General features: G+C 47.0%; 1 protein-coding gene across 1 annotated transcript; it reads right to left on the reverse strand.

Moving 5' to 3' along the window:
* Positions 1-817: 817 nt before the first annotated feature.
* LGALSL (galectin like) lies at positions 818-10,555 on the reverse strand. The gene is made up of 5 exons (XM_039568704.1): positions 10,321-10,555; positions 10,132-10,203; positions 9,873-9,961; positions 9,230-9,407; positions 818-6,548 (listed from the first exon to the last, which is right to left on the reverse strand). The coding sequence occupies exons 1-5, from the start codon at positions 10,351-10,353 to the stop codon at positions 6,405-6,407; spliced, it is 516 nt and encodes a 171-aa protein (XP_039424638.1). The 5' UTR covers positions 10,354-10,555; the 3' UTR covers positions 818-6,404.
* Positions 10,556-21,483: the final 10,928 nt, after the last annotated feature.

Consider the following 21,483-nt stretch of genomic DNA (forward strand, 5'->3'; position numbering starts at 1 on the left):
TGGCCACAGATTAATACTCATGGCTTAGAGCTAGGATGAACTTCCCGTGCAGCATATGAATCAGTCATTTTATTGGGAAAAAAACACAGAACTAGCTGTATTCAAAACCTGTTCATCGACTGCTTTAGTACCGTTTGAATTTTGAGGTTTTCCTCAGAAAACCTCTTCTGTGTTTTACAGCCACAACAGGATGTAGGGCATAACCCTTACCCACTTGGGTCACGCAGAATTTTTCAATAACTTTAACCGAGAGAAGCTGAGACCTTAAAGTTTCCTCTTGCACTCAGTCAGGCCAATGTGAACTTTAGTTAAGGTAACACCAAAAAGTGAAACACTGGATCTCATGATAATGTGCCCTTGGAGCTGATCTGGTGGTTTTACTCATCCTGTAACACTCACCTATGAATCCAGCCCCACCGGAGTGAGCTGAAGCACACGTGTGACTTACACTGCTGTTTTATCCTGTGCAGAAGTGATCAGTGACCTGTGTCTCATAGCCTGGCTCTGAGGTCTGAGTCGTGCCTGTTAACTCCTGAGGCTTACACTGCCCAGTGATGTCAGCAGGAGTCTTGCAAGAGTCAGCAAGCTTTTCTTTCCTCTAATGAAGTTATTTCGTTGTTCTGTACGGTGCATTTAAACTGTAAGGCAGTTCTACACATGCTGCTACCAAAGCTGCACATCTCATTCTAAAGTTTCACACTACAGTTTAATGAGGGAAAGAGACTGAAAAACAGGAGATAAAAATGCCAGAAGTTAAAGAAGTCAAGAGGATATGTAATGAGCATTGATAGTTCAGATAAAAGACAGAACAACCTAGTGAAGATTTCATGTTTTATTGTTATTAAAAGTTCATTATGAAATCAACACAACACATAAAAATAGATCTGTGGTGAGTGATACATATTACTGTTATTGCCCGGTCGTTTTGTGCACACTCTCACTTTTTAAAATCAGAAGGTAAGGAATACAAGACATTTCACCAGCAAACTGTGAAACCAGTGTTCCTGCAGCAGAGAGAGGCTGTGCTTCCTGTTGACTCTATCCAATGTATAATGCAGTCAGAAATAGTCCTCTATTCACACTTAAAAATAAACTCAGTTTTAGAGTATGCCCCAGCTGAAAATAACTGGAGAGTGAGAGCTAGAAATAACTCTTTTCTTAGGGACCTATTTCCATGAAAGTCAAAGGGATTTTTGACATGGATTTTAAAAGCAGAAGGACATAGTTATTTGTTGACAGACAGATGGAGAGGCCTAGCAACAGGAGCTAGGGAGGACTTGTGGAAGAGTAGGAGTTTATTATTTTGATGTTGCACATGCTGCTGAATCTCCTTGTTGTAGTAATTGTCTATGTTCATAACAGCAGTGATTGCTGGGAGGAGCTGGGAGGGTGTATCAAAGCCAGATAGGGCGTCTGCAGCTCAATATTTTTTTTCTGCCTGTTTGGGTTGGCCTTGGTTCTAACCCTGCACACCATTCATTGCAAAGTGACTTTCACGTGTGCTTTCTGGTCCACGTGAGAAAATCAGAACAATACCACAATTACAAAAACCCTCACCAGCTCACTTACCGTTCCTACACTGGCGTAAGCTTTTCTTCCTTACTTCTGTGCTTATCACAGAGGGCATTTGGGGCTGCCTCAGCCCCTAACTCTTGCTCCTTACATTGTCACATCAGCTCCAGGGGTGCTGGGAGGTTGCTAACTGGCTCAGCAGAACTGTGGTTCTGCTGTTTTCTGCATGGAAGTGTCTCTGTGTAGCCTCAGTGCAGAAAACAGTGCTGAGGTATTCTGGGGGGAACATTTCCTGTGGATAGGAGGCAAAATGAGCCTCAAATTGGATATAACGCTTGAATGTCAGCGTGGAAAAAAATACCTCAGTGGCATGGCTACTCCTATATTCTCCTGTTATTTATTTGGGAGCCTCTTTCACATCAGGCAAGTAGGAACATGAACCAATCCATGCTGTCCAAGCTTGTAAGCAATGCTGGTTTTTGCCACATGTCCTGCTAGGGGGTTGCAGAAGGTACCAGCCAAAAACGTGGGAAAAACCCATCCCTGGGAAGCTGCCCTGTATCTCCACAGCCTGTGCTCTTGTCTGGCTCTGAAATGCCCACTAATGCCCTCTGAACTCCTGCTCTGTTAGGACTACAGTGCATCATGCTACCCCAACCTCACTACCAAGCTGATGGGCGCTGTGGCTACTCTGGCCTTGTTTCCTCCACAGTGAATAGTTTCAAAGCCAAAGCTAAAAATCTCAGTGCTGTTCCCTGCGTGAAAATCTCTGGGCTTCACTCTCAGCCTCACAGCAGGAGAGTGACAAGGGTGGAAAGCTGGCATAGCAGAATGGTGATTCAGGCTCTCCCTTTGGTTTTCAGGCTGTTTACTCAAAACAGCCCTTGAGAAAGATGCTAGGCCTCAAGCACATGTCACAGTCAACCGGTTTAGCAATATTACACCTATTTCTGCTTAAACTAGCCAGGGAGGGGAGGGAGAATATAATATGTTAGTGCAAGTTCTCATAGACAACATATGAATATTTAGTACAAAATGTTCTTTCAAGGTGGGGCAAACATTTCTAATCGTGACACAAAAAGAAGGTATTTTGTAAGAGTTTTAGCAAGTTGTCTGTGAAAAAGCGTTTGTGTGAAATGTGTTTAGACAGACTACCTCACATGACACTGAAATATTTCAACGCTCTTTCTGAACAGGCAATAACCTAGTTTTGTTTTATTTAAATCAAATCAGATTTATCACAGCCAATCCCAAACATAACTAAATAATTTGGTTGTGATTTTTTTTGGTTAGTTGCGGTTTTTTTTCTTTTTCCTCTTTGGAAAAATAAAGCTATGCTAAGTTGAGTGATTCTGCACATGGGTTTTACCCATTGAAGACTTCTTTCTCTGCAGAATCAACTTCCTCATTCAGAGGAAACCACGGAAATATTCAGCTAATAAATTTTAGCATAAGATTTCAAAGGCTGGTTCATTCACTCCTGAAGTCCTGAAGAACTGCAGTTTCCAAGAAGCTCACAGACTACTTGTCCCTACTGAAAAACATTTTATAAACCTGGCCTATTTTGGAAACAGTCTTTATTTCATGTCTATTAGGGCTTATATCCAAAATGAAGATACGAATAGTCCTTAAATTGTGGAGACTGAAAAATTCAGGTATAAATTTTGCAGTGCAGTCTCCCATTTGAAACATTTGGATTTGACCCAAAGTCCAACTGAGTAGAAACAATTAAGGCCTCAGTTTTCTCTGACTTACACTGCACGTGCAAGTGTTCTCAGTTGCTTCTTAACATGATCAGCCTGTGTAAGTCAAGCACGAGGGGAACAGCCCTTGGTTACACAGACATCATCCTTTTTTCGCCTGCCATCGCCTGGTAGTGCCAAGAGCAAAAGAAAAATAAAAAGGCTTCCAATCAGGTGATAGACAGATAGATGTGGAAGCTTTCTTTAACTGCGACTTTCTGCCCTTTCTTGAGCTCTCAGCCAAGCCATAACCCATCAGAAGAGGATTCACAGCCTTTCTTGCCTCAAAGCCTGGCTCAGAAACCACAACAGGGCAGGATCAGGTGGCAGAGTTATGCAAAGGCAAAAGCAGAATCAGGGTCAAAAGAGCATTTTCCCCAGACAGCAAACTCCTGGAGCAGGAACAAATGGGAGTGCCCAGCACAGCGGGTGGGAACAGGAGCAAGGCAGGATCACCGGGCCCTGGCTCCACCCAGAGATGCCCCTGACACTGCACTGAGTTCACCTTGGCATCCCTGGTGTAGGCACTGTGCTGTGCCGGGCCCCTGCAGGAGAGAAAACATGTGGGGGCTGTGAAAATCCAAGGCAGCCAAAATGCTTTTTCTGGGATGCAGTAAAGACATGGAGGGGGAATCTCTACTGGTGGGCTGTCAGGGAGATTCCCTTTGGGTTTGTGCTACTGTAGGGTCATGGTGCTACTTACACTTCCCACTGGCCCAGCAGGCCAGGCCCAGGCACTCAGCAAACCTGGCTTCGGATGTCCAGCTGGAAAAAGCACTAGGCACATTTAGGTGCTAAATTTCTCTCCAAACACAATTCATCTTCTGCCTGCATCAGCTTTGGAACCATAGGGAATTTCCAAGCTGGAGAAAAATCCAAAATACCTCATGTAGAAGCACCTTTCCCTTGGATTTTTATTACCATAATTTTTAAGAATATATTTTGTACCGAAACACTGTCAGCATTCTTTATACAATGGAAAATGACACAGTCATTATGTATCATGTAAAAGAGTAAAAACAGAGCAAGACGGGAACATTTCAGTTCAATGTGGAGTACAAATAGAATCTGATGTACAGCTTAAAAGCCACACACCAGATAAAAAGATCATCTGGAAAACAACAGGTTCTCTTTTATTTTGGAAGTAGGAAGAAAAGTCAGGGAACGTCAAATGTTAAGGCTAAAAATTAAATTTTTAACTTGTATTTTATAGGTGGCAGCCTGATTCTTAATTCATCTGCAGCAGCAGCAACAACCCCCGGGCTTTACAAAGAGATTTGCACTTGCATGAAATAAGAATCAGGCTTCTATGCTCAGAGCACTCTGATTGACCTCAACAGGCTTTGGACTAGAGCCACAGTTGGAATTTCAGCCTGCAGTCTAAGGCTTCTTAACTGCAGGCCAAATTAGCACAAAATGAGGCTTTGCATTGGCATTCTACCCTTAACTTTGGATATTCCAGTTCTGGTTGCTTTAAACCCCACTTTTATTGCAGGTTTAATATAGTTCCATTTGTGAGATTCTTCTCTTTTTGTTGGCTTTTTTTTTTTTTTCCTTAAATACTGTGCTACAAAGGATGTTTTTATAGTCTGTGTTTTAGTCCCTATATTATGTGTTTTCAAAATTGCCTAAATGTATGTTTATATCATGATTATAACTACTCAGAAAGACCCACTAAAGTCCACTGTGAGCAGCCAAGGAAAAAAAGTGTATTTAGTCCTAAAGAAGTCAAGAAAAGTGGCTGTGTTCACTTATAGTGTAGCGCAATGACTGTGTTTATACAGCTATACCTACTATTTAAAAAGCTACTTTTAAAGTTATTATTCATGTGCCGTAGCTGATTTTCAAGCATTAATAACTTGGCTGTCTAGACAAGTTTTAATTGTCATATCAAAGGCCAAATATGTTCTCAAACAAGTGTAAAAAATCGCCCATCTCCCTTGGAAAGAGGCCGGTTCTCTTTCTGAACTAAGAGATTGCCAAATTTAACTTTTTCTCAGGTTGTGAAAGCACAGTAAAACCCACAAATTTGCTGTTTAAATTTTTAAAATGGATCGACTTCAACTCAAACCTATCCTGTGCAGCAAAGTTAGTAAGCCCTGAAAAACAGATTTTAGTGAATATGCAGAGTTCCCCTCACCAACTACCATGCCCACATTTTCCCAGGGCCTAGAGGGCTCCATTAAAATGTAACTAAATGAGCGATAGGAAACATGGTTTTTCAAGAACGATATGTAAAGTTTACCCAAAGAACCTAAGACATTTTGTACATTCAAAATGTTTACACTTTGCTGTTCTTAACCGTCAGTAAGATTGTTCATTTTTACTAATAATACATACAATGAGTATAAATAAATAAACTACAGATAAGTTTTAAAAATTGTATTAACAATACGTTGTGCAAAAACTCATAACGATCTACATTCTATGCAAATTCCCTGACTAAAATACACAGGCTGTGTCCACACACCCTCAGTCAGTTTTTGCACAGTCCTTGGGGCAAACCAGCAGCTGAGGGCAATCAGCAAAATTCCATTACAAGCTATGGAGTTAATGCTGATTTACACCAGCAGAAGGGCAGGCCCCAAGGCGTGTGCAAAAATGCCATAGAAATCAGTGGGAATTGTGCTTGACTAAGGACTAGACAGTTTGATTGTACCCCATTAAAGTGAGTGGGAGTTTTGCCATTGATTTCCATGGAACCAGGCTCAGGCCCTGGGTAAGGACATCAGCACGTGGCCCTATGTTGTGCTACACTACTCCACTTCAGTGCAGAAACAGTATTTGCAAAAGAAAAACTTGTTTTTGTTGTCACTACTGTTCAGCAACCGGTTTTAGCGCTGCATTTCAGAGACTGCCTTTTCTGTGAGATTTGAAACAAGACTGCAAGTCTTTCTGAATCCATTCCAATTTGATTATCCAGCACAGGTGGGCTATTTTGATCCAAGAAAAACGGCTCAATGTCTATTAACCAACAGTGCTCTTCATTAGGATAAAAAACAGCCCGGTTCATCGGCACAGGAGTGAAGAACTGCATGCGGAAAAGGAACAGGGCAGCCTTCCTACCATAGCTGTGTCCAGAGCCGGCTGTCACTGCTCCCAACAGACGATGGCACCTGAGCTGGTTTGGAATCTGCAGTCCTAACAAGCTCAGCCCAGTTTTGTAAGCTGAAGATCTCCATTTATCTTTATTGTGTCAATTGCTGAGAGTGTTTCAATACGGTGGTAAAAATCAAAGAGCTGATGTCCATCCACAAATATTCTAAAACGGGGATGCTCACAAAGTATCTCAACCTGTAAAAGATAAAACATGGAAGCACGTTGTTCACAGTGTAACTGGGAAGTTACTTCACAGCACACAAAGAACACTTCAAATAGTGTTGGTGCAGCTGCACACTGTGCTACTTACGTGCCATGCAAGAGGCAAGGCTGAGACCAGTTTGTGCCTTTGACACCAGTTACACTATGATGGATCTGCTCTTGCTGAACAGGGACATTAATCCAATCTCACGTTGCCGTAGCAGTAAGCACGCTGGAACCCAGTCCACTGGCTACTGGGAGGTTTTGTGTCTTGAAGTAATGCCAGAAACAGACTCAAACTGCTAATCACAGGAGGAGGAAATTTTATCTCCAACCCAAACTTTACATTCCTTGCTACAAAGTTGTTGGTTTTGGTGGGGGGTTTTTTTGCTGCATAACTGGGCAGTTCCCTCAGCAATGCTTTCCACACTGCTTTTAATTTACTGGAAGGGAGTAAACACGGAAGGGGGATGTAAGTTTGTCCTCCCCTCCCACACATACACAGCTGCTGCAGAACTGGAAACCCTTCACTCCCGGGGCTGCAGACAGTCCCTGTCAGACTAGACCCCATCCTGGGGCTGCAGTGAAGGAAATGCAGTGCAGGATTGCTGGAATTCAGCTAGACTGTTCGCAGGATGCACAAACAGGATCAGGGAGGGACACAGCTCATCCCTCCTGCTGAGAGACCTGCAGAAATACTCTGGAAAAGCAACAAAGTCTGGAGCTGAACAAGCTTGGACACGTTGAGAGTTTCCTGATGTTAGGGGTGGCTTGAGAGGGTGCCCTGTTGTTAAGCTTTGCTGGAAGTGCCCCGGCAGGAAGCTGGGACACGAGAGCACAGAATGTGCACTTTTACAGGCCCTTGGAGACCTCTAGATCTAGACACACTACGGAGAAAATCTTCAGGGAAGCCACATGTAAATCCTGGGTCATTTCCAGAGGCTGGAAGTCCGGAGTGAAATGCTGCTACCAGACACTTGACTCTGCTGCTATTACAGTGTATAAAAATGGGAACAGGGCCCATGACAAACTGACTGAGCCAAAGCCCAAGTGACTTAGAGTACATTGCAATGGGAGAAATGGCAGCAGGCAGTCCAGGAGAGCTGGAACTCCTGGATCCCTGGTAGTGCACCAGGTACCAGGGAAGCGGCTGTGCTGCCACGGAGCTCCTGTGTCACTGCGGCAGTGCCTGCCTGAGGCCTTGTTATGTAAAAGATATGGTTAACACTGCTCACGGTCCGCTTTTCACATCACCCGCGGCCACGCCACAGTGCTAATTGGACTGGATCACAAGTAGCTGGCAAGAACACTTAATAGTTTAATTTATTCACTGAGAGGGAGACCATCAAAGGTACAAAGTCAATTGGGAGCCTCAATTCCATTTGGGCATTTGGGAAAAAAGAAGGAAAAAAAGGCAAAAGAACAACTCCCTTTCTACAGTCTCCCATGCTAAATGTGCGCTATTGCTGTCCTGTAACTTCAACTGTCATTAGTGGGACATGCACAAAACTTGCTCTGGGTAATTTGTCTGGCTTGTCTGAGGGCCCAGGCACCACCCAGTGCAGGAGGCAGTGGAACCCTCTCAGATGGAGCAGGACCCAGCCTCCAAGCCTTTTCAAGTGCATTTCCCACACCAGCAAAGGGTGTTGCCAGTTCTGATGGGAGGGTGAGTTTGTAGAAGCAAGTAGAGCGCAACCAATTTGCAGCAAAACCAGTCATAAACACCCTCTTAAACACCAAGCATCTGGGGAGATGGTGAGCTTTTGGGGTTGGGGGAGATTATCTTGGGGGCAAGAAGGATTAAGAGTTTGGCAGCTGGTCACAGCACTGGCATTTAGCAGAGGGGCCAGTAAGGTTTTTTAAGAGGGACAGGGAGGAGGAGGGGTTTTCTGGGTCAGCTGCATGGAAAAGGCATGCAGCCTTTTTTCCTCAATGTAGTGAGAGAGAAGCAGCCCTCTGCAGCTGCATACTTTGTTAGTCCTGATTTGCAAAGACATCTTCACATAACCATAAACATTACAGATGGGAATCCGCTTCTAGGTCATCCCAGTCCATCCACAGCACCACAGCACTTTCCATATACACCAGTTTCAAGTGACTACAGATTTAAATTTGACGGAAGGTTTAATCCCAGGGTTCAGAGAAGAATACCACTATTGCTTAGCTGTTTAATCTGCTAATACGAAGACCTACGGTCAACCTGAACGTAACATCCCTGGAGACAAAGGATGAACACGATCCTTATTAGCTGCACTAAATTGCAAATGGTATGTCCATTAAAAAAACCATCAAAATATACAGCAGTCCCACTGAATATTAACATTCTCCAGTAATAACTTGTAATGCACTGCCTGTAATAACATAGAGGTATTTCTTAATTTATGGGTATAAAACTAAGCTCAGGAAATTGTGCTTCATCACACAGTATTACAACCTCTGACTTGTCATAGCACCCAGGTGAGGTGTTCACAGCCCCATCTGAACTGCCTGCAGCTGCACGTAGCAGTGGGATCTCCATGCAACTCGATGGATACAAACAAACCAGCAACTGGTGTCTCAACTGGAGCAGTGCAGGCTACACTGATTTCATGAAAGGCACATCAGGTTCTGCTGCAACTCGTATCAAATGACACTTTATCAGACACGGTGTAAGCCACTGCCATCCCGGTACTCACCCTAAAAGGCTGGTCCGGTATAAATGGAAAGTAAGGAATAGACGACTGCTCTTCCCCCCATTCTCCGGCTACACAAGAGTTTCTGACAAACTGTCTCTCTGTAAACACGGCTTTCAGTTCTATGGCTACATCTGCAGGAGGATCTTCTGACTCTCCACAAGTCAGACTGATGCCAAAGCTGCAACACAAACAGAACAGTTCTCATTCAGCCAGAAAAAAATCAAATAAGCCCCAAATGCCGCCAGTCTTATTTCTCAGCTTATTGAAGCCATATAGCAGCTCAGGGTGGAAGACAGATCAGCTTGTTCAAAGCTCTCTGAAAGCTCAGCAGAGACAAGGACATGGTTATGGCATATATATGTGTGTGTGTGCATGGCGTTGTGCATATATGTGTACATATATGCAGACAGATATGCTTGATATGCTTCTTCACTCCCAAGTGAAAACGGAATCCCTTGAAGAAATGCCCCCTCTATGGGTCAAAGGAGAAATCAGCATGCTATATTTAAAATGATAAAAATAATCCTTTCCAGAAAGGAGGGATCCGTGTGGATGTGTGTGTGTGTACGTGAGGGTGGTCGCCCCCTTCGCCCCCTCCCCGGGCCCGGTGCCTCCGGTGCGGGCAGCCCTGCCCAGGTGTTACCTCTCGGGGTTGAGGTCCACTATGCCCATAACTAAGATCTTCTTCCCCGGCCTCATTCCTCCTTTGATGTGCCCACAGAAGGGAACGATCTGGAAAGGACAGGGGGAAGGTGGCGAGGGTCAGCTCGGCATCAGCAGCGGCCGCCCTTGTGCAGCCGGAGCTGAGCGGGGGCGGGGGGGGAGTAAAGGGGTTGACAAAATAAAATACACCACCACCCCCACCCTAAAAAAAAAAAAAAAATTAAACAAAGGTGATTTACCAGGCGAGGGAAGTACACATCAGCTTGCACCGGAGATCCCAGGGAGTTGTTTAAATGTCCGTCCTCTATTTTCTGCAGGTAAAAAGGGGACCGCTGAGGCAGGGCCAGGTGGAGCCCCCCAGCCCGCCCCGCTCCGCAGGTGCCCTGCCCGGCCCCCAGCCCCGTCCCGGTGCCCACAGCCGCACTCACCAGCGCGTCCCGCTCGGCCACGGTCCCCGCCATCTTGTGGAAGCGGCGGCGGCGCTGGGGACAGGGCGGAGGGCGGGGGAGAGGGCGGGAGGGATGGAGGGAGGGGGGTCTGTGGCAGCCCCGGCGGCGGAGGGGTAGCGGCGGAGCCGGAGCGGAGCCGGTGCAGAAGTAGGAAGGCGAGGAGGAGGAGGAGGAGGAGGAAGAGGAGGAGGGGAGGTGGCCGGCTGGCACTGCCTCGCCCGGCGGGGAGCCCAGCCCTTGGCCCGAGGGGGAGCCGGGCAGGGCGGGGCGGGGGCTGCTGCCGCTTCCTCCGCTCCGCAGCCCCGCGGCGGGGCCGTCCCTCGGCGTACGGGGAGAGCGCGGCTCCGCTGGGCTGGGGGGACGGCGGTGAGCCCGGGCCCCGCCAGTCCGGGCCCCTCACCTGGCGCCTGCAGGTGATGGGTGCCTGGGGAGGGGCCGCAGGAGCCCCGCGCTCATCATGTCAGGGATCACCTTTATGTCCGAGCTTGGACACCCCGGCAACGAGGATGTGCCGAGCCGGGCGTCCTGGGTGACTCCCCTCCTCCAGAGGTGGGGACACGGCTCGGGCCTTTGGAAATGAACCTCCACCCCGCTCCCGTCCGTGCCTCGTGGCGGGGACCCTCAGGGGTCTGAGACCCCGAGCGGGGTCGGTGGGCAGAGCTCCGGCCGGAGGGTGAGGGCAGTCTCCCGGCCGAGTGCGGCCGCAGCTCCCCTGGGCCCGCCGTCCCTGCAGCCTCCGGCGAGGTGCGGTAATTGCATAAGCCGGCCCGTGCCGGTGAGCTCCCATTGACATGCAGTGGCCGTCGTTATGCAACGCGGCGGCGTCTGCGGGTGTCCCGCTCTGCGGGAGTACGGCGACCTCCGCCCGAAGCCGCCGGCCCTGCTCGTGCCACGCCAGGAATCCCTCGCCTGTACCACAGCAGGAGTGACTCAACCCGCCAAACATGCTGTCGTGGTCCTTTTGATGAGTTCAGGGTCTTGGGTGGGGGGAATTGAGGAAGGCTTTCTTATCACTTCCTCACCACTGGGATTTGGTGGCGTGAGCATCCCTTTAGAAACGTGACACAGCAACTGGACTTGGCACGTGCTCTGCAGGACCTCGCACAGGTCCCTTGGCTTTTCGTGCCTCTCGCTTGCACACTGGGCTGGGTTGGTGAATGTCCCTGTCCTTCCTCCTCTGAGGCGCTGTGAGGATTAATTACATTGAGTAAAGTGGAGTGGGAGAAGCAAAGTCACTGCAATATTTAGGGTTTCAATATGATGGTGTCCGTTGGGAAACACTTGCAATCAGTAGGTGATGCCATTTGAGAAATCAAGAGGTACTGAGTGTAAGTACAGATTGTGCAAGTGTTTAGAGGCTTGGCTACTTTTTCAGTAGTGCCCACTAATTTGGGCATGTTTTCCTCTCTGGGTGCCCAGCTGGGGATGGCTCATAGAAGCTCATGTTTGGAAGTCACGTACTGAAGTCATGGCTTCTTTAGGGTGTACCAGCACAGCTGGGCACAAAGGCAGTGAGCATCCCTGTGGCCCAGGTCTTGGCATGGGAAAACCACTGGACTGTTTCCTTCCTGCCAAAACACTGGATGTCTCATCACCACACGGAAAAGCTGGAGACTGAATTTGTAAATAGAGCAGTAACACGAACCCATCACACATCAGAAACAGATGGCTTTACAGTGGTCAGGTGAGTGCATTCACAAGTTTACCACAAAGTGGAACCGGAATTAGTTTGATGGGTTTCAGCTCCTGTGTGCTGCTCACCTCACCACGATGCTGATGCCAACTGCATTATGTTTTCTTTTTTGTTGGCCTAAGAGAAAACAGAAATCATCCTAAGTTGGTTTTTTTTTTCATTTAGTTGTATGGTGTTGCACATTGTCCAAAGAGCTCTTTTAAGAACCCTTTGTCTTCTCTGCTGTACAGAGAGCCACTTTGTTGGATAAGATTAAATTCATTGGACATAAAATCAGGCCAGCCAGTCGTTTGTGCCAAAGCATGATGTTTTATGAAGGGAGAGGCCGTCATTATGTATTTGTTTTGTAGCTGGTTTAAAATGAACTTTGTCATTTCAAAATAATTAAATAGCAAGACTTGTCCATTTGGCTAGCTGCTTTGCCTTGTGCTTGTCTTTTTGGCATGTTTTCCCCAAACTAGCACAAGTGCAGCATTTGTTTTGTTGGCCGTGGATTGACTGGAACAACCTACACTATGGAATTTTGATGGAAAAGGACATTCATGAGTTTTTAAAGCTGTGGTGATCTGTGCCTTTCTGTTTTTGTGCTGTGTTATCCTCTTAACCTTTAACAGCCCAGGATGACACTGAAAATCCTGTGTACACCACGAACAATGTGAGGCAGCCAGAGAGGAGCTCTGCCTCTGTGTGCTGCTGTCCTGCCTGCATGATCGTCACTCCTGTAGTTTCTCTGAGGGAGGTGTTCTCCAGGAGATTACCTGCATTGCCCAGCAGTCCATGGAGCAGGGTTCCATTTCTGGGCAGCACTGTGCCTCTCACCCATGGAGGGGCTTCCTTGGGACCCAGCTTCCCAGCAGGTTCCCCTCTGCAAAGAGCTGCAGGGTGAGTGCTTCACCTAAGCTCCTGTGCTTGTTCTTCTGAGAAAGGAGAGGTCTGATCCAAATCTGTTCCCTCACCCATGTAGTGCTTGTTAAATCATCTGTACAAAATAGCCCCCATTCAGTATTTTTAACAGCTTTCTTGGCAGGGAAGCTCTTGAGTTATCATGCTTGAGGGCCTGAGCTTGCAGACCTTGTGGTAGTAGCTGGAGCAACATGATAAATATTTGTGCACCACCAAAATGGTGCTGAGGTTCAAGTTACCAAACTTGTCTGGTTGACCAAGTGCAAAAAACCTTGTGGATAGGTATTGTCTTCCATTTCTGGGTTTGTACAGCCTTTTGCTCAGTGGGAGCCTGGGACTCTTGAAATGCAGAGAATCATATAAAGATTAAAAAGAAGTGGCATGGCGTGAACACCATTTGGGAGTAGTTAATGACATGCCCAGCCCAGCCACCAAAGCCATTGCTGAGAACTGGCAAACCCAGAACTTCATCTTAATCCCAGCACCTTATATCTTGCAGCCACTCCCTTTGATGATTTAAAAAGGTGTATCTAATTCTTAGCTGGCCTTCACTGGCAAGGAATGCAGCATGATTGCAAATTTGGTGCGGTATAATTACCCTGCCTTTCTTGCCCCATTACCACTGACATTACTCTCCTCATGCCTGGGTTTATAGGCTGACTTGTAGAACCTCTCTGGTTTGTTTTGCTTTTTTAATGACAATGTTGAGAGGATGGGAGGTGTTTGCTGGTTTCATGGAAGCTTCCTTTGGTTTCTGGGTGGCAAGGCACCTAAGTCCTGTTTTTTGTAAGACTCGGAAAAAGCTGAGTAATACAGTAAAGGAGAATGTCTGGGAATAAATTTGATTCAGTGGTTGGAGCCAAGTGTTTAATTGTTCAGAGGAATTGCTCCTTTTCAAAATTATACTCAAATGCCAGTGCTGATAAACAATTATTTGGGTTTTATGGTGGGGGGTTTTTTACCTTTATAGCTTTGCCACGGCAAATCCTCAGTTAGAGGGGTTTTTTTCAGGCATAAATTTACCCTGCGTGGGTATCTTGGGAGGACTTGGGAGAGGATGGTACTGACAATTACAGGGGTTTGGAAGGGGCAGGGGGCTGCAGAGCGGAGCAGGAGATGCTGTACATGCCCCCTTGCTGTGTGGCTTCACAGTGTTCCAAGGACAGATTCCTCTGGCACTGTGCACCGGGGCTAAATCACGGGGTGCTGTGTTCTGGTGGAGATGTTCCTGAGCCTGCCCTCCCACGCTCACCCGTGGGAAAGACGAGTGACAGTTATCGGTACGGACAGCGTGGAGCGAGTGTTTAGCAGCCTGTGTGCTTTCACAGGCTTGTGCTGTCACATCCCCACGGATGGAGGAGGCAACCCAGGGCTGGGAGCAGCACCTCTCTCTTGACATTTATTTCATGTGGCTTCACTGCTTCTTGTTGCCCCCTGAATTATTACGGTCAAGGGTTTTGCCCTTAGGGGTCAAGCTCTGGCTGTGTGTGAACCCGCTGGAGAAGCTGGTTTTCTGGGGCTCTCAGTAACAGATTGTGTAAACTGGTGTTTAAGGGGATGGTCCTGGTGGCTGAGTCACTTGGTCGCACACAGAACTGCTGCACATCTGGAGCAGAGCATGTGTGTGTCGGAAATATCTGTCTTGCAGATTATTTACTGCAGTTTCCCCAGGATCCGAGGGCACATACATAAATGCGTGTCAGACTCAGTGGAAGCCACCTCCAGCTCACTGCTTGCCTCTCGATGTAGCAAACAGGACACCAACCTCCACCCACAGCTCCTTCTGTCCCCTGGACCAGCTGTGGGTGCTGAGTGGGGGGAAGGAGCTGGCTGGGGAAGAAGAACAGGAAGGTCACCATGAGGACATGACATCCCTCATCTGCCTCTGCCCCACTGGCTCCTGCATTGCCAATTTCGGATGAGTTGTGGTTCCCACATACAAGAGGCAGGCAGGAGATTCCCAACTGTGCCCATGCCACAGAGAGGGCAGAGGGAGCCAGAGCTTGGGCAGCACCTCTGTTCTGCCCCCATGCCCTTCCCCACGAGTGCAAAGACCCATCTCTGCTCTCCTTCTGGGGGGCAGCAGGGCCTGAGGCTGTTTCTGCTCTCTTTCTGCAGCTGAAGGAGTTGTGGGGGGACACACTGCTGGGTTAGCTGGGGGATGCTCCAGGCACAGCTGGTTAGGGGAACACAGCTCCCCAGCTGGGCAGAGGTGTCCCTGTGGCTGCGGGCAGCTCTTGGGCAGAGCTGCCTGACAAGAGAGAAGAGGTGGCTTGGAGCTCAGCTCACTCCCTGTCCGTTCCTGCTGCACAGGACACCACAGGGAGCCAAGAGAGCCCTGGTGATCCACCTGGAGTTGAGCTGCCTCCATGTCATCGAGTGTCTCTCTTCTCTGGGCTCAGTCCCTGAGTGCTGGTGCTCCAGCCGAGCAGTAGAGGCATTACTACATGCCTTCTCCCACTCCTCTCTTTCCCTGTGGAGTCTGGCCAATGCTGGGAGCCTGGAGAGGCTGGTGGAGGGCAGCAGAAATGACAGTGGGAGACTTCCGGCTGCTTCTGGCTGTGCTGTGGTGCAGGGACGTGCAGCCACTGGAGGGAGCTTGCGTGGGAGGGAGGGAAGGGGAGTCCCACGGTGCCAGTCAGGGAGATGGAGAGTGTTGGGGAGCCACCAGGAGCGCTGGTATGTCCTTGCTGGCAGTACTGGGAGAAAACCTGTCATGCAGGACAGGGAGCCTGGGAGCACAGAGAGTCCCGGCTCTGCTGTCCTCAGTCTGCTGGTGCCAGGTGACAACTCAACAGTGGCCCTTTCTGCTGAGGGGCTGTTCTCCCAAAGGGAACAAAATCCTGCCTCCTTCTGCCTTTCTGGTTTTCTCAGAGCTCTGTGACTCTGTTGCTGCAGGTGCTGATTTGTGTTCATCAGCTGAAGCGCTGTGACTCCTGGGCCCCCCCAGCTGATGTCCACAATAAAATGGTCTTTCCACTCTTCTGACTGTGTTACCACTGGATATTCTGGAGTGGGGAGCTGTTGCATGGGGAAGAATCCTGAGGGAGGATTGAGTTTGGGATCATTCCTTGTCCCAGCATCCTTCCTAGCGGGCAGCAGGTCTGAGTTGAGGTGTTTTAGGAGACAAATGAAAGCAGAGTATCCCACCCAAATGTAGAGGTTGTAAGGGACCTGTGGAGGTCTTCTGGTCCAACATCTGCCCCAGCAGGATTCCCTAAAGCAGTCTGGCCAGGACCATGTCCTGGTGAGTTTAGGGGATCTCCTTAGATCAGGGCCACTTGGCTTGAGTGAGGGCAAGACATGGTGCCAGGAAGGGCTGTTATGGATTAGAGAACCTGGGTGTTCTAAACCTAATGAATTAGGTGGTGAAAGAGTGAAATGACATGTTAGATTCCTATGTTGAGAGGGGGTTGAGCCTTTATTTGCCAGAGTTTTCTGTTTGCTTTCCTAATGAGCTCATAAAATATGGTTGAATTTATGAAGTACTTTGTACAGTAAATATGATGTATCCAAACATACCATGACACTGCTCAATCCAGAAGAGGCTTCCTGTGTCTGCAGGACAGGGTGGGGGCTGTTCACTATTTTGAAAAGCTCTACAGGTAATATTCTTCACCTGTAATTTAAAAAACCTGCCTTAATATTCCTGCTTTTAAAGTACTTTCTGCAAATGAAATGTGGAACATGGGAATCTCATCTTTACATTTAAATTGTGGGCCCCAGCAGTTCAAGTTATATGCAGAGCAAATTCCGCACTTAGTCATATGTGGGCAGTGCAGTCCCTGCATGGATTTCCTGGACACCACTGCTTTGTCCAGAGTGGTTTGTTGGTTTTGGTGCATTAGGAGCAGAGCCAGCATCTGACTGAGTCCTGAATATCTGCAGGTACAGTATGAGACTCACAACTTCTCTTTATCATCCAACAGTGCCTTCAGAAGACCCCATTCAGTCAGCACATCTGCCCAGGCTGGGCATGAGGCTGTTCCTGTGAGGAAAAGGAGAGATGGGAACTGTGCTGAGTGGCTGATCCAGCCACGTTTCCTGGCCTGTGCACACGGGTTTCAGGTGCTGTGTTCCCACCCAGCACTTGTTGCAGTCTGAACTCCTCTTCCCGTCTGGGTCATGTGAGGTACCCTCCATGAGCAGTGCTTTGCTCTTACAGGCATCCTGCTGTGCATTGCAGCAGTTCAGAGCTAAATAATTTATCTAGGAAGAATGTTTTCTACATGACTTAGAAAATGGAAGAGAAAAGGAATATTGCAACAGCAAACTGCGGGGTGGACAAATACATTCTGCCTCAGTTTCTAAACATTGCACTTCGCCACTTTTTTTTCAAAATTGCTTTCTCTCCCATAATTATCTTCAAAAGAGAAAGCTGATCCAAAATGTTTCCTATATCTATATATCTATCTATGTATATATATATATATTTCAGGGTGGTTAATTTATTTCCATTTTTAATAATAAATGTGAATAAACAAAAGAAAAAAGCCCCACAGCAATGTATTACCTAGTATTTAAAATAGAGAGAATGCTCATATGTGCTGCAGCACACTTTATCTGTGGGTATCAAAGTGTCTCATAGAGGTCGTAATTCTCATTTCAAAGATGAGGAAACAGAGGTGATGAGAGAGAAAGTGGCTTAGCAGGACAGTGGCAAAGCAGGGCAAGAGTCTCCTGAGCCTGTACTGCAGGCAGAGGTGAGGGAGCAGAGGAGAACAAACCTGTCCTCACCTAATCAGGACAGCTGTGTCCCAAGTGCAGTGGAAGCACAGCAACACTGCAGGGAGAGCACCAAATCATGCCACAAGCCATAGAGCCAGCAAAGCCTGGTTTCTTCCAGTTTGTGTCTAGTCCAGTAGTCCAGGGTTGTCTGCTGTTGGCCTTTGATGTAACAATAATGGGGTTCCACTTGTCTTTCTCTCACCAACAACACTGTGGGAGTCTGGCTTCTCAGCTTTGTTGTCTGTTTTCCCAAAACTTTGGGGTACTTGAGAATTTTTGAGCCTTCCTGTTGTCTGTGGTCACTGTGAGGCAGTGGGGTCACAAAGAACACATCCTTGCGTGTACACACAGGCGTGTTTGTCTTGGCATTGCAATTGGGGGTTGCCTTATCCTATGGAACTGCTCAATCAGTCAGCACTTTCTTGCTGCAGATCTGTGGGTTTGAACATTTTCTATTCTGTAACAGAGTTCTGAAAGTGGATAAAGGGTGGCACAGTAAGGATGTTCACAATGTTGGTTCAGTAACCACTTAAGGGAAGATGTTTCCCAAGGGGAGAGACAAAATCGGACTTCCAGCTCTGTAGATTCAAATTCTTTGAGTCCTGAGAGGCTCACAACACAGTGAGACTCATTCATGTTATTCATTTGATGAATAACTTGAGTGAGAAGGCTTCTTCATGCCTGCAGCCATGCCCCCTTGGGTCATGGTCCTGTCACATCTTGTTACCCAGAGAGGGAGAGGTTCAATGGGAATTTTGATGGGAAGATCTAACATAGCGGATTGTAAGCCATCTTGGTTTGTAAACTCTGAAAATGCTCTGGGGGGGCTGTTCAGTTTCCTTGATGGTAAATTGAAACCTGCTGATAAGAGGTTGGTTTTCTTTGACAGACCTTTTAAAGGTAGGCCATGGGTGCCACAGGTGTGCTGGCCAAAAACTGAAGGCACTTCCTCTAAAGAACCCCCCCGGTACTTTAAGACTGCTTCTAATGGCTCAGAAGAGAGCATCTTGCTCTCTGAGGACTAGAAGACAGCTGCTGGATGAGTGGCATGAGTTTCATGGTGTGATATGGCCATAAATTAATTAGAGGTCTTAGAGTCTTTTTCATAAAGGGATTTGCCTCTGAAACTCTACTCATATTGTAGGAAGCAGCAAAATCAATGGGAGTTTGCAAGTAAAAGTAAGTTTGCTAAACAGAATTTTTTCTCCTTCCAGGTGCTGTGAGTGACACTTCCAGTGGGTGCTGCAGTGGGTGGGATCCCTGTGTGTCTGGTTACTCCTGGCAGGATAGTTTATCTGGAGGGGAAGCCCCTCACCCATTAGCATCTAGTCCACTGGTTGGCTACTGAATGTTTTACATCCCCAGGTGCTTCAGTAATCTTCTTCCCGTAATACCAAGACTTTTTGCTGATTACCAATATATTCCTTGGACTAGTGAGGCTTTACTGGCTGTTGTTCAAAAACAATTATTTTGGACAACATACACAAATGGTGGTCAAGGAGGGATACCTGAAGATCCCTCTTCTTCACACCTTACCAGAAGAATATTCTTTTTACTGGGCTAGGTGGTCTTGGTCCTCCATCTCTTCTGTGTCATGAACCTAACATTCCTCATTGGCTGCCCAGTGGTCTGATGTCAAGACAAGCCACGACATCTTTCCTTTCCTCCAGCCAGTGTGGGTGCTTTGACAGGATGTGCTGGATTGATCTCAGACTGAAGGTGACATTTCCATGTCTGCCTTGCCTTTGGTGAGTGTCACAGTCCCTTTGGTTGATGCACCGAATCTGGGCATGACAACATGAGAGGTGAAGCAAGGAGCAATCCTCCTTTGTTCCCATGTGCCAGTGGGATTCAAAATCCACCTTGAGGAGGTAGGGGATGCATTTTCTTAGTGTTTTGTGTTGACCATTTTAGGTGTTAATTGCAATTACTGAGCAATTATGGTACCTCATATTGGAGGTGTAGGTGAGTAGATGGGGTTTAGGTATTTCCCTGCTGGATCCAGGCACACGGAAGGGAGGTGTAGGAGTTTCTGTCACCACGCCTAAACCCTTTCAGTCTTAGGCCAGAGCGCCCAGGGTGATTAATTGTTAATGATGGAGGAGCAGCATTGTTTGTCCACTGAATAAATAAAGCATATTTTGCATCTGTTTCCTCCTCCAAGTCTCTCCCAGCTCCTTCCAACTTCCCCACATCACTCTCTTTCCCTAATCTCCCCATCATTTCTGTGACTTTATTCTGCTGTTTCAGCTCTGGTGGGCAATTCCCAGGGTGACAGAGGTCTTTCCAAGAGCAACCTGAATGTCCCAAATGTCCCTGTACAACCCCCTTCGCAAATCTGTGTCAAAAAGTGATGGTTTTGCCTTTTTGCAATGATCACATTTAATTATTAGTTAAATATTGAGGTCAGCAGCCACTCCTATCCCTAAAGAAGTGCTATGCCTTTTAAACAAGTGGAGCTGGAGGGCAAGGGCATTTAATGATCAAACCATCTGCAGACGAATTGACCTTTCCATTTGTCCTTGAAAGCCAAGGTTACTGTATTTTCCCAGAACCCGTGACCTGTATAGCAAGTTGGTGTCCTGTTAGGATGGCTGGTCCTAAGGTGTCCATGTTTCCTGCCACCTGTTTCAGAAACTGCCATGGTTTCAGCATCCTTGTGGAAAACAATTCAGTCACTCCATCAGGTCTTTCCAAAAGCAGGAATGCAGCATGATGGGACACACCATAACCCATTCTGAAAGTAGTACACCAGCTAAATGGACAGCCCCTGAGGACACTGAATCAATATGTAATAACAGTGGTACTGTATGAAGCTTCCATTCCATCAGAGCAGCTCTGTGACATTGATTTGTGTCAGAGAATAACTGAGAAGCTTTTCTCTCTGTAAATCCACTTCCTAACCCAGCAGACTTTTACAGCATGAAAGCGTCTGTGTGATATTAGTTCTAGTTTCTTCCATGTGTTCTGACAGGGATATGTATCTAGTCCTCTTTGCTGAGAGTACATCTCATTTAGAAATGGGGTTTTTTTCTGGAAGAGTTTTACATGGAAAAAAGTTAATTTTTATGAGAGTTTTATGATGTTCAAATATTAGAGTCTTTTCATAGCAAAGGTACGTATGTTTTTTCTAGCATAAAAATGCGTGTGTGTGCAGGGTTCTGGGAATCAGTAGAAATTATGTTAGCAAGAACATGGTTTTTGTTCATATGTTGGGAAAGCCAGTGCTGTAATTGAATATAACTCTAAACAAAAATAAGCTGGGTAGTGTTTTTCACTCACAGGCCACCCTACTGAAAAATGTTTTCACCCTCACCATATTAACAAGGACAACTGTGAGAAGTCAAATGAGTTGGAGTCAGACTCATCTCACCATCTTCAGCTGTCCAAGTTCAGTACCATCAGCTTGACACTGGTGACTCTCTGTATAAAGGAATTTAGGATGGAATGAACTGTCACGGTTTGCGTGGAAACATGAGGTCTACAATTATCTATTTCCATCCACAGGGTTTTAGGGAAGCCTAGAACTGCCACTTACAGTGTGAATATCCAGTATCAGCTAGATAAATCCTGTGTTTGACCCCTGAGATACTCAGTAGGTCTCCAGACTCCAAGTCTTACCTCCCACTCACCTGGGCGCAGTGCTCACTCTATATATACAGCACTAGTCCCTGCTCAGCCTGTCTTAATTAATAACAGCTTTATTATCTGATAGGTACCAACAGAATATAACCTGTGACACAGAAGGCTCCTGCCCTGAGGATGCTTCTCTGTGGACAGATGGCAAGCAGGAAGTATGCCAGAAATGCTCTGCCTCG

This window comes from Corvus cornix, chromosome 3 (genome assembly GCF_000738735.6).
Source record: "Corvus cornix cornix isolate S_Up_H32 chromosome 3, ASM73873v5, whole genome shotgun sequence".
NCBI lineage: Eukaryota > Metazoa > Chordata > Aves > Passeriformes > Corvidae > Corvus > Corvus cornix.